The sequence below is a fragment of the Taudactylus pleione genome, unplaced genomic scaffold (genome assembly GCF_031769625.1).
Source record: "Taudactylus pleione unplaced genomic scaffold, aTauple2 ptg000370l, whole genome shotgun sequence".
In the NCBI taxonomy this organism is placed as follows: Eukaryota; Metazoa; Chordata; class Amphibia; order Anura; family Myobatrachidae; genus Taudactylus; species Taudactylus pleione.
The window spans coordinates 5015223-5029076 of NW_028284771.1; the positions used below are offsets into that span (position 1 = coordinate 5015223).

Here is a 13854-nt window from a genome sequence, read left to right on the forward strand (position 1 = left end):
GGGTGGAGACCATCTGTCTGATAGTGAGACTAAAACCAGTTTAGGATTCAGACAAATTCAATTGTGTAGATCAATGTCTGGGTTATATTACAATTGCCACAGCTCATACACTCTATATGTAAAATGCTCACCGTATTCTGGTGTATTGTTAGTTGTTTTCCTAGTATACTGTGTTTGTTATGGTATCAAGGTTGTCCCCAGAATGGGCTTTGTGCACATCAGGGCATGATTTTTGGAAGAATTACTAAAAAGTGTTCTAATGCTAATAAGTCATTTTTTATGTATGTTAAACACTGTTGGTATGTGTTTGGGGGAGAATGTTACTCTATGGTTTTGACAAAATGGCGTTGTGTGATCTATTTCTAAGAATCAGTCTTGTCGCCATTTGTGAGATGGCGTCGCGCAGATTCCGATTGTAAACAGGTTCTGTCTCAGCTGATTATCTGGCTTTGACAGTCATCTGCATTATGAAGATCCCCACAGAAGATTCTTGTAAAGACTACATTGAAGTTTTCCATATGTATTCCAAGTAATTGGCGTGATAAGGGCCTCGGTACAAATGTAGCCTTGACCATGTTCCTTATCATTTCAGGAAACTGTCAATGAAAAACCACCTACAGTGAAACCAACTTCTGAATCGAGTGACGAAATGGAAGAGGCTGTGAAATCGAAAGCTATTCTACACCTTCTGAAGAATGCCTTTGACAGAGAAGGACCTCCATATGAAGAGGAAATTACTGAAATACCTAAGCACCATTATTATTATGCTCTGAATAAAATAAGCAAGCAGCCAGATGTAAATGACAAAGACAACAGTCTATACAATGAATATATTGATCGATTCTATAAAAAGAAAAATTACAAGCATAGAGATGATCTTTTATTGCAAGCTCTTCTGAATATTGTAGAAAAGGAGTCGTAGATTTAATTATATTTTACAATGTTGGAAACATGCCACTGCCCTTTATATTTTCATTTTGTAAGCCTAGATTTCCAGGAAATTGCCAAAAATTAGCATTGTAAACGTACTGTATGCACTACCAAGAAAAAGTCACACTGCCAAAGTCATTGTGAAAGAACTTGTACATAGTCAATGGGGAAAGCAACATACAAATTACATAAGCAGGTATAGAAAATAGTAATTCTAACAAACAATTCTTGGGATAAGGGACATAAATTAAAAGGTATGGGCCCAAAACAATGCTTTCAAAGGACCCTTATTTATCATCCAATAGTAAAACTCAAATGTATATATGGGGCTATGACAGGGAAGGTGAATTCCCCTTAAGCTGTGGTCCTCATAGAAGCTGTAGCCCCTGTACTTATAGCAGTGATGCCCTTGTTATTAACATCTGACATAATTATGTATGGATATATTCCTTTTGAAATCAGAAATGTTAATAATTCCCAGGGTGTGATTACAAAGATATAGGGGAATATTTATGAAAACAGGTGCACAGGGAATAGCATGTAAAAAAAGCATTCATTTGCTTTATATGCCAAAAAAGATTAGAGCTACAAGCTGATTACTTGTTATCGGCTATTCTTACTCTTTAGTGCTGTGCACCAACATCAGAAATGTATCTCATTATGTAATCCTGACAACAGTAGAAAGTTGCACTTAAGTTTACACGAAAATGCCCTTGAACATACGTTTCATCAGCATTTAAGTCCAGTCAGGCAGTGAACAGTGCATAACCAGAGCCCACAGCAAAATGTGTGTGTGGGCCCGGAGATGTCACTGTTGCCTTTCAGTCCCCTGGCTCTGCTCTTTTGAGGTCCTGTGTCTCATTTTAAATGGAGGCAACCACTTTGCTCTATTCAGAACAGAATGGTGGATTTAGGGGACAGTAGAATGGAGTGAACCCAGCATTACTAGCACCCCCTCATATCAGTGCACTAAGCTGACATATGTCTTTTGCACCCCTTTAGTTCCACTACTGAGTCCAGTCAACCTTCATCACTGATGTAGGTCTTCTGCATTCAAACTTGTCCCTGGTCTGCTAAGAATTATCCTAAAGTTCGGATGTGGTACAAAATGTTGACATGGTCTGAACACCGACATGTCAAAAGTCGACATTCAATGTTGATATTGAAATGATGTTGACATTGTCAGAATGTTGGCATGTCAACCTAACCCTAAAGTCAGCTGCTGACATTCCGATTGTCGACATTCTGGTGTTGATATTCTGCATGTAACCATATATATTGCATACCCTAAGTTTATGACTACAATGTAATGTGATTTTTTGAATATATAATTTTTGTTCTTAGTCACTTTCATTTGTTATTTTAATTTCTAACAGTTATTTGGAAGAAACATTTTATTTTCCTATATTTAATATGTGTTTGTTGGAATAAGATACCAATCTTTATTAACACTTAATTTGGATTTTTTTGTGTGCCGCACTTTTTACTTCACAAAAATGTTCTATATTTTTCTTAACAAAAGAAACTGCGCAATTGAAATTTTCATTGATTAAAATTGAATTATTTCTGTATCAAAAATGATTACAAATCCTACAACCTTGCTCAGTTGAATATAAGAATTCAGCAAATTGCTGATAAAATTATGAGGCTTATAATATAATGCATAGACATGTGAGACAATAATTTATTACATTTATTATTATTTGACATCATATATGCTTAATTTTTAGAACAAGGAAATCATTAGTAACAATTTTCATTTAAAATTGTTAATTTTAAATTTTATGCAGCACCATCATCACATACAGTAACACTTTGTAGTAACACAAAACAAACAAATAGCAACACAGTAAAATATATGGTCCCCTCCTAAAATAAATTAACAAAGAGGAGAATACACAACAAGCGTTATATTGTGTAATCATTTTTTATAATTAAAGAATAAGCTCTGTAATAAATATGTATACAGAGAAATGTTTCCAGAAATATAGTTGCAAATAATATTCTAAATACAGTAGGTCTTTAGATGTGTTTCCCCCCTCCGGTAGTGGGGTAATATAATTAGTTAATTAAATCTACAGTATTTTTCTAACATAATTAAAATATAATATATAAATATATCTAATATATATTTTATTCTTTTTGACGTTTACATTATTTATTATTTACTGTAATAATTTATAGATCACATCATTCAATGAACACTAGTATTTGTATGATATTTCAAATTGAACTTGACTATGTATTTATTTTTTTACACAAAATCATTTATCTGGTAATGTATGGTAAACGTTTGAAAGATTGTTCAACTCTTGTTAACTTTTTAATATCAATGTCTAAAAGAATTAACCACCCAAAAAGTAACTTAACATAAATGGGTTTGAATTTCACATATTGTAAAGCCATTCACACTCTGAATTTCAAACCCACTGATATTAGGCAAATAATACTGCAGTATGTATTTATTCTAGTATATTGTAATGTGCCTAACTGATATATACAAGCATAAAATGCACTTGAGACAATAATGATTGAATGAATTATGTATTCATTAGTATTTTAAAAAGTTGTCAAAAGAGGACAATTCTTTAATGATAACCAGTTTAGGTACAACCTAAAAACAATCTTCAATAAAAGAGATTTTATGTAGGGTATTATATTTATATTTACACCGTATTGATAGAATAGACATGATGTAGTAGCATTAGCACCTCCAGATGGCTAACTTTAATACCTCACAGTGTTATTTTCAATAAAGTGCAGATATTGTCTACTCCTGGTGAAGACATCCATTTTGTAAGCTAAAACAACATTCAGCCTATCACTTGTCTAGCTAGAAACCAATAACAATTATGTAGTATTAAAATTTATATAGTGCCAGCACTATACAAGTGGGAACACAATAATGAAAGACAGGCTGAGTATTAACAGACAGAGAGAGAGAGAGAGGTAAAAGAGCTTAGGTCACAAATTTACAATGCATAGAGTAATATTAATTTGATACATCAGCTTAGGTGCCATATTCTGCATAATGATCCAGCCAGATTGCCAATGATGAAAAGTGCTTGTTGGGCTGTATGATCCAGTCGTACAGCAGTGTTGGCAGCAATTTTGCCCGGGTGTCAGAGAGTTGTTCATGTATGGAAAAAACACATATAAGAGGTAATTGTGTAAAAGTTACTGTATGTGGGTGTTTCTGGAATTTTCAGGTAAAACATAAAGGTCTAGAGACTAAAACAAAGTCTTGCTGTGCAGAGTTGATGCAGTCTGGAAAAAAGGCCTGTAATCAGGAAAGGGAGAAAGTAATGAATTTAGATGGAAGATGCAAATTTAATGCAAAGTGGAGGGGTATTTAGGTGTAGTCTTGTTTATGGCCTGAAATGTTAGTAGTAGTATTTTAGATTGGATTCAGTAAAATACAGGTTGTCAACTTAAGAACTGACAGAGCATAGCACCAGTAGGTGAACATTGTGTAAGGAAAATCAGTATACTTACTGCATTAAAAATTAAAAATAGATTGTAAGGGTGAAAGTCTTTTACACAGAAGACCAGTTATTGCTATTGCAATAGTCAATATGGGAGATCACAATTCCATGGATTGCTATTGTAGCTGTGTCTTGTGTAAGATATGTGCATATTCTGAAAATATTTCTTACATGTATTTAGCAGGATCTGTCAATAGTTTAAATGTGGGGAACAAAGGACAGTTCAGAGTCAAGGACGACACCTAGACAGCAGGAATAGATGACAGGTAGGGACCTTCTGTTTCCTATTGGATATATTATCAGCTCAGTTTTTGAAAGATTGAGTTTGAAGTGGTGAGAGGACATCCAAGATGAAATGGGCAGAAAGACACAGGCCAATAAAGAGTGTAGGGGAGATGTACCAAGGCTTGATACATATCCTCCAGGATAGGACAGTAATCCTGAAGACCTAGGGATTGTTGAATTTGTATGAGAAGAGAGTGATCCAATGTGTCAAATGCAAAAGAGAGAGCCAGGAAAATCAGAAGTGAGTATTGACCATTAAATTTAACAGTGATCAAATGATAAACCACATTAGTCAATGCAATCTCAGTTATAATAAAACACTGCATGTGAAGAGAGAAAGTCAATTCCATAGTGACATTACAAAGTAACTAGTGCCCAGTGAATTGACAGGCCACATTCTCATGCATATTGGATCAGCCCACAAAATGGCTGTTTCCACTGTGTAGGCAACATGTGCACTTTAGTGGGTCACTGTTTAAAAAATAATTTTAAATTACTGTAAATGTCAACAAAATGTTATTGAATTTATCCAATTTTAAAATGACATTATAAATTGTGTCAATAAAAAAAATGTTCAGCAGAATATATACATTTTAAAAAATAAAGTCTTTAAAAAATGGCATGTTCCAACAATGGTAAAAAAAATGTGATGTGATGTTATAATTTATTTTGTCTAATACGCATAATACATTGTGGAAGCAGTTATCTTAGTGTGTGTTTTTAACATTAAAATGAATGAGTGCATGTGGGTATAATAATCTAAACATGATCTATTCGACAAACAATTTTATGAAGCGAAAAAAATGTATATTTAAAATAAAATAGTATTTCTTTAATGTTGTCATCATCATGCTGCAACAGGAGTTGACAGATTTAGCAGTGTAATGCTGAGTACACACGGTACGATAAGCTGTCAGATTTTAACAATCCTATCATTATCGTTAAAATCTGACAGTTTCTCGCCCTTGCAAACGACCATACGACGGTCGATGCGCAGCCACGTATGGTTATCGACCAACTACCGTCGTCTGTGCAAGCAGGCTAACCTGGTCGATATCGACCAGGTTAGCCTGCTTACTGTAGGGACACGCGAACGTAGTTATAGTTGTTAAGGGGTTACTGCATGTGTTGGATGAATCCAACACATGCAGGACGATCAGACAACTATCGTCTGATCATTGCCATCATACCGTGTGTACGCAGCATAAGAAGTGCCTTAACATTCCAAAGAAGAGTTGATGCAGCGAGAGTAAAAACATTGTTACAAAAATGGTAACATTGGAAAGGATAATCCATTTGATTTTACATTAAGTAAATATATGAAACAGAAGAAAGGGAATTGCTTGGTCCTGATACCCATGCTCTATTTCAGCACAATGCCCTGAAATAGGGTTATAGTGTCTGTTGCCTCCCAGCCTTCTCTAAATATCCATTGCTAATGCTCGTGTGTTGCTCAGTAGCGGCCTCATTTTGCTCCTTACAGAAAGCATCTCATCAAGTAGTGATTCATGTGTCTGAAACAGGTCGGAGGAGTTAACATTGTAAAGTTACATTGTCATATCCAATATTTAAGCAATTAACTCAGCGATTGTCTCAGCTCTAGTAGCATTTGTGGGTAAAAATGTAAATCCAGAAACTGAGCAACTCCACAAGACAACCAGTCTAAATGAATGGATAATTCAGGTCCTCTCCTTTATATTCTGGAAAATGCAGAGGGATAGTAAATTAAGTTCCTGAGCTACCACAGTATCATTGTGGGCTCAAAGATAGCACTGATTCATTCTAGAGCTAGGACTATCTCGACTACAGGACAAACTTATCAGGTTTATCCATCCTGGCCCCTAATTAACCCACCCTACAAAATGCAGATGTATTTGCACCAGAATTCTTACAAGAGGTCTGAGACAGTCAAAAAGTAAGTCACCCTCAGACATCAGAGGCAACAATACAAACAGCCCTTTCCAAAGAGAGCCAGTACAGAAAGCCCTCAGGCCAGTCCAGGGTCTGAAAAGATTTTATCTAGCAATAACCTTGTATAGTTCAAATGGAACAACCCTCTGGAATAACCAATGCATATGGTAAATAGAGCTGAACTCTCCGAAGGAATGGATCAACCATTTATTCCCAATAAAAAATAGATTCTACTCAAGATAACATATGTACCTTATAACCTGGATGATTTATTAATTGTAAACAAGGGAGAGGGAATATTGCACTGGTCTTTTTCAGAATTATGGTTTCACAATAAATATGAAAAATAAAACTGTTCTAAATCCTATTAAATCAATAATTTTCTTGGGCCTCAACCTAGATACCATATCACTCTCCTTAACAGAACCATATAAAACATTTATGATATAGTAGTCCAAAGACTGATTACAAATCTAGTGGATCATCTATACATAACACTGAACGAGCTATCAGTTCTAGGGAAGTTAATTGATCTAATTGCAGGCTTACACATAGCATCCATACTATGCAGACAGATTCAGGCTCTTTTGCTAAAATACCTGGTTTTGGGCAGGACTTGTTCCTGTTTGAAACAGTTGACCTTGCCACTGCAGATCACAAATGAATGATTGGGCACCCATGTTCTTTCCTTCCCTAAGTCCACTAGGTGCACCAGAACTATAGGCTCATCACGTACTGTAAAGAGGGAGGGGGGCCTTTACACATTCAAAGGCAATGTGATGAGACTTAATGTTTTCTCAGTAATATGCTGGAGCTCAGGTGGTGAGATTTGCCTTAGAAGCTCTACTGTCCTTCAATATTGCGCCTCATTCAGATGGACAGTCGTGCAGCCTGAATTGTAAAATTTCTTCCAAGCTTTAACCCCTCTGTTCCACAGTAGGTTTCTGTCCTCCCTGAACTGGGAAGAACAGAAAGGACATTGTAGTGGAGGAATAAGGGAGACAATGACATGTCAGGACATACAGGAGGCTGAATTGTGTTGAAGACTGGACTGTGGTCATTGCTGTCTTTCATAAAGGGAGTCACACAGCTGACATCATCAGCTGTCTCCTGATCTTGTGAGATGCTGAGAGCATGCGGAAGCTCTGCTCCACGTATGTGTATCAGCCAGGAAGTAGACGCTGCTACCACTATACTATATATGTGTATGTATGTTACCCTTCTGTAAACTGCAGTTCCATCTTGTGCCCCAAGATGTAGCTGGTTAAGCTACATTCATGTTGGCATACATCTAGTCTTTACTTGTATAACACTGACCTTAATAGGATAAGGGCCCAGGCACTGGAAAAAGAAAACAAAGAGTGATCACTGTGAGCTGTTATTACTGGGAAGGAAAGTGATTGCTATATGCAGTGAAAAAAAGGAAGCTGTAGGTGCAGAAAAAGTATTCACATGCAGTTCATAAAATGTACAGTGCAGACGCAAGCATGAGTTTTGGCAAGCTGACAGGCTCAAAAATATACCTAGGAATTGACATCAATAGGAGCCCCAGAAGACATTGCGAATGCATGTGAGGGACCCTCGTCTCTTATTAATATGCCCATGTGAGAAGGTTGGATGGCTATACTGCAAAACTTAACACCAGAATTTGATTAACTATTGGTTGCTTTGGAGTCCTGTGCTGACAAAATTATAAAACAAAAATTGGCTGGGCTAAGCTACTGCAAATCCAGGAATGCATACATGCAGAGTCAACTGCTGAGAGTTTGACCTTAAACACTAAAAGTGCAGAGCCCAAGAAACCAGAGTTCAAATGTTTCAAGTGTCATAAAATGTGATAACTCAGAATGCAGACAAAGTGGATCAAGTAATTGCTCATGGAATTTTGACAAAAACAATGTAGCCTATAGCCATAGCAAGTACTGCTGGTACATGGAATTGAAAGTCTCAACTGCAATAAAGGTTGGTTCAAGTCTTTAAAAATGTATAATCCTGTGACAGTAGGATAGGAAACAAGATCCGTAGTGCCACAGATGTTGGGACATTCGCTACAATCCAATGCCAGCAATTGTACGTCCTGGGAACAGAGCCGTGTTGTGCTGTGGCTTCTTCTGATGTAAACCAATCCATGGAATTATGGAATAGGAGATTTGGTTACTTGAGCTATGAAAATGTCTGAAAGTTGTTAGATGCCATGGTGACAGAAATGTCTGTGAAATACTTTGAGAGTCCACCCTATGAGAACTGCATAATTGGAAAACAGGCATGCTGCCCATTCCAAAAGTCAGCGATCAGAGCTGAGCAACCACTGGAACTTGTACATACAGACATGTGTGGGCCAATGGAAGTGTAATCAATCAGCAGATTCAGGTACTTCATGACACTCATTGATGATGCAACTCGAATGACACATGTACTTTAGTAAATGTGGGTCTGTTGGAAAAGGTCAGGTTTTATTTTCCTGGCAGCAGCATTTGCAGAAGAAACTGAAGCAGGAAACTTGGTCATGTCATGTGCCACTTCAGCTGACAACTTGCTTGCAAGGAGCTCTTTGCATCTCTTAAGATATGTGTCAGTTGGAAAGAAATATATTACATAGGACTTAAACATAGGATTGGGCATAGTTGCCAAAATGTTCCAATTGCAAGATGTTGCTCCTGGTGAGGCAAAAAAGGTCCTCATCTACAAGTGTAACATACTTTGCAGAAACACTTTGTTTCATCTCCTCCTTCAGTTTCTCTAGCTGCTTTTCCAGTAGTTTAATTAAAGGTATCACTTGTATCAGGCTAGCAGTGTCTGAACTCAGTTATTGCTTACAATTTAAAATTTTGTAAGTAACTGGCATAAAACCAAAAACATTCTTCAGTGTGCTTGACTAAGGGAACATGCCCCTCTCTCCCAATCTCATGGCTTCATTTGTATGTTTGGATAGCTTGTTGCTGTTTCTCCAGTCACTGAAGCATATTCAGTGGTTGCTGATTGCCTAAAATGCCTAGAAATTTGATGGGCGACAGCAGCATGTCTTGCACAGTCCTGTTAGTTTTTTCAGAAATTCTAAACCACAAAGTTTATCATGTGAGCAAAACATGATACGTGCGGCAATACTTGTACAATGTTATAACAACAAGGGTATATCACTAAGCGCTACCACATAAGTAAGAGAAACAAAATATTAGATAGGTATCACAAACCAATACACAAGAATGCAATAAAACAAAGTTCACCCGACTGGGTATATAAACTCTTCTATCTTCAAACCGATTTTCAGAAACAAGGATATGTTTCCAAGGTTTCTGTCATGGCTGCCGACACTTGAGACTCCTGGAAGGAGTCAGGCCTACTGGGCACTATAAACTGAGGTGGTTTTAGGAATGACCTTTTCATAAAATCTCAGTAACACGGAATAAAAGTAAATAGGATTTATTCACAGGCAATATATATATAGGAACATTTCACATAAAGTCTCAACAACACAGAAGTTCAGATATGCAGTAGTCAATATAGGAGTAAAGCCCCATATGTAAATAAAGTCTCTGATACTAATGTGGTAGAGAACCCCGAGTCCAATATGAGACTAAGACCTCAGGATGGTATAAAGGACATTACCAGGGTTGAGCCCTGTATTGTGATGAAAATCCGGAACAGGGTTGAGCCCTACAATGTAGTGAAGATCCGAAACAGGGTTGAGCCCTGTAATGTGAAGCAGGGTTGAGCCCTGTGATGCAGTGAAGATCCGTGACAGGGTTGAGCCCTGCAAAATGCAGTGAAGATCCGGAGCAGGGTTGAGCCCTGTGATGTAGTAAAGATCCGGAGCAAGGTTGAGCCCTGTGATGTAGTGAAGATCCGGGACTGGGTTGAACCCTGCGATGCGTTGAAGGTCCGGAGCAGGGTAGAGCCCTGCAGCATGATGAGAATTCGGAGCGGGGTTGAGTCCCGCGATGTAGTGAGGGTGCGGAGCAGGGTTGAGCACTGCGGCGTGACGGGGATCCGGAGCGGGTTTGAAACCCGCGATACACGAAGGGTCCGGCGACGAAACTGTAATGGTGCAGTTGACATCTGTAGTAAAGGTGAGTTCAATGTCCACAGAGAAGTAGAAGACAACAGGCAGAGTAAATAATCCAGCAGGAGATGCAACCACAGCAATGGAGCAGAATAACAATACTTAGACAATGGCAATGCTGAGCTCTATCTAGATGCAGTGACCTCTTGTGCCTGTTAAACATAGTACATGTCTTGAGATTTTACTTAGATGTAAGATTTCAATTTGCAGCATAAAAAATAATAACAGTAATGAGAGTGAATGTGTCTTTAGGTAAGTATAGCTAAAATATAATTTTTTGGTTTTAACTTGTTAAATACAGACAGGGATGGATTACAGTAAGTTGAACAACAGTAGCTTTATTCCTGTCCTGGTGTCAAAAATAAAACCAATAACGGATCAGTCGATAGAATAGCCAGAGCAGCAACCCAGCACTAGTGCTGCGGCTGCTGCCTGTCATAGTATTTTAGCATCTACTAAAGCTGGTCAATTAAGGTGGTTCAGTTAAGCTTAATTTTTAAAACATTTTTCCTTTAGTATAAAATTTAGCAGTCATTTTAAAACAGTACATGAAATTGATAATGAAACACACAAGACAAAATATTATTTTGCTTATTAATACTACTTGTGAATATTTCCTTAATATAAATTCTCATAAAACAGAATGGCTGCAAACGGCAATTTTTCAGTGCTCAAACACATTCACAGATAGTGAATCAATAATCAATACTTTGCCTGGCTTACACTAAATAGTACTCCACCTCCATTTACATGTGCTGGCCGTGAGCCTCCAATCTAGTTCTTGATTAATGAAAATATTCTGTAGCATCACATAGATTATCTATGCCATCATGTCTGTTACTGCAGTTCCACTATGTTTGTGCTATATTCTTTTTTAAACTGCTATGTGTTTGTGCTGCTGCTCTATAGCTTAGTTTAGTCAGTAAGCTCGCTGCAGCCTTTGGCCAATATGGGTGAAAACAATATTGTGAGCTATGAGGTTGTCAAAATTGACTGGAAATTACTGGAAATTAATGTTATTTTTTTAAAATCCAGATTCAAAACCAAAACATTTGAAGGTGGTTTTGTATTAGAAAAGAGAAAAGTAAGGATCTTTGTTGGGGCACACTTTGAAGAAGAATTGATGAATATTAAGTTAAAACATAACTTTTAATAGGTATATAAATAGGTATATAGGTATATAAATATAAAATAATGTGAAAGGTACCAATACTCACAAAATTAAGTTGCAAAATAGACAGTTGCTGTGATTCACTTAACACACAATGAGTATACTTAGAGATAGAAAATACCACAGATATTGGCAAAAACCAAGCCTCAAACCTTTGAGGGTGTTTTTTGCCAAACCAAAACACAGGCTCCATCTCTAGTGGCTACACTGTGCCCCTAATGGAGTGGTGCCCTTGTACGGCTCTGTTCATATGTTATAGGCTCCTCATGTCCTTACTTATGCCATATAAAGCCCCTTCATGCCACTACATATGCCAGGGCCCACTCATGCCCTGTCTTTATATGGCAGTATGTGTACCTGTTACTATGTCGACAATATCTGACCTGCCCCCTTATATGACAGAATCCCCTCATACAGAACCTTATATATTATCACTGCCCTTCAGAGCTCAGCCCCTGCCCTCTTGCCCTTAGCGTACATTGTATACACAGTACTAGCAGAGTGACAGCAAGCCAATCTGAGGGCAAAGTTTTGCTGTGACTCAGGATCCCAGACGGCAGATCAATTCAGCGGGCACTGAACAACATGGATCTCTTCCACTTCCACTGCAGAAACTCCATCTCATCCTGCTCTTCTTCAAACACCTCATACTGGTTCAAAGTTGTGGCCACCTCCATCCAGAACATCTCTCACCGACACTTCCATAATCCTGGAATAAGGAATACTTCACAGCCAGCCACTTTGGTGTCTGACTGCCTGGTGCTCAATGTGACAACATATGAGGTGGGCGGAACAGAGGAGGCAGGCCATGGCATTCACAATCAGAAGCAAGTGAGTGCCTTGGTGCTGCTCTGTTAGTGTAGTGGCCTCTGCCCATCCCATCCCAAGGTGCCCCCTCTGGAGCTGCATTGCCTAGTCAAGTGCCTAGGTCACCTATACCCACCTTGCTTTCATATAACAGTACTGCCCACATGCCACTCAGAGCTGTTCACATGCTCCTATATGCCACCCAGACCTCCTTACAAACATGCACTCAGACCCCACATATTTCAGTCAGACCTCACCACAGGCCCACTAATGTGCCACTCAGACTTGCTCATTTCCCCCACATGCTACTCTGACCTCACCACAGGCCCCCTGCATGCCATTTAGACCAGCTTTTGCGTTCAGTTTTTCCACTCAAAACCATGTAAGGATCTTTCTTGCACAGTGTATCTTTTATGTATCTGTCCCTTTCCCCAACTTTGTATGTCTGTGTCTACATTTTTGGGGAGGTAGGACATGAGGATGTGAAGGACATATAAAAGGCATGTAGTGAGGTCTACAGACATGGGGGGAAGTGATGGGCATATTTATAGTCATCAGCAATGTGTTATTCGTACCAGAATTGAGGACAGACCTTAAAGCTATAAGTATCCTAGAAGAGAAAGGATTCAAGGTCAAGTTCTCAGAGGTCAAGGGGGTTGTGTAGAATAAAAGAGGGACTGTAATAGCACAGCTGCCCGGTTCCAGCAACTATATGTCCTAGACACAGAAGAGGGTTGTGCGATGAAGGCCACTGATTCAAGTCAATCTATGGAGTTGTGGCATAGGCGATTAGGCCACCTGGGGTATGATAATGCCCAGAAATTCATTGATGAGATTGTGATAGGAATAAATGTAAAGCAAAGAGGCCAGAATGTGAGAGCTGTATAATGGGTAAGCAAACCCATTGCCCCTTCCCAAGGTAAGCAACCAGAGCTGAGGCACCATTGGCATTGGTGCATACAGATGTGTGTGGTCTAATGGAAGTGAAATCAATAAGTGGGTACAATTGTAAAAAAAACTCAGACTGTGCTGAGTGACGTAGGCCTAGAAAATTGTTTTTAGGCAGAAGCAGTAGCTATACAGTATAGCTGAAGAACCGTGCACCCAAAGGCATGGTCTGGAAGAAAGTCAAATGTCAATCATCTCAAAGTGTTAGGGTGCCGTAGAGTGTATCATGCTTAGATACTGCTGAGAATGTTAAGGAT

General features: G+C 38.3%; 1 protein-coding gene across 1 annotated transcript in view; it reads left to right on the forward strand.

Annotated features, from left to right (window-relative positions):
* PCSK1 (proprotein convertase subtilisin/kexin type 1) overlaps positions 1-5437 on the forward strand; it is an 81430-nt gene extending 75993 nt beyond the window's left edge. Inside the window, exon 14 of the mRNA XM_088444671.1 lies at positions 593-5437. Coding sequence (XP_088300797.1) covers positions 593-922 — 330 coding nt within the window. The 3' untranslated portion in view covers positions 923-5437. The remainder of the gene's footprint in view (positions 1-592) is intronic.
* The last annotated feature ends 8417 nt before the right edge of the window (positions 5438-13854 follow it).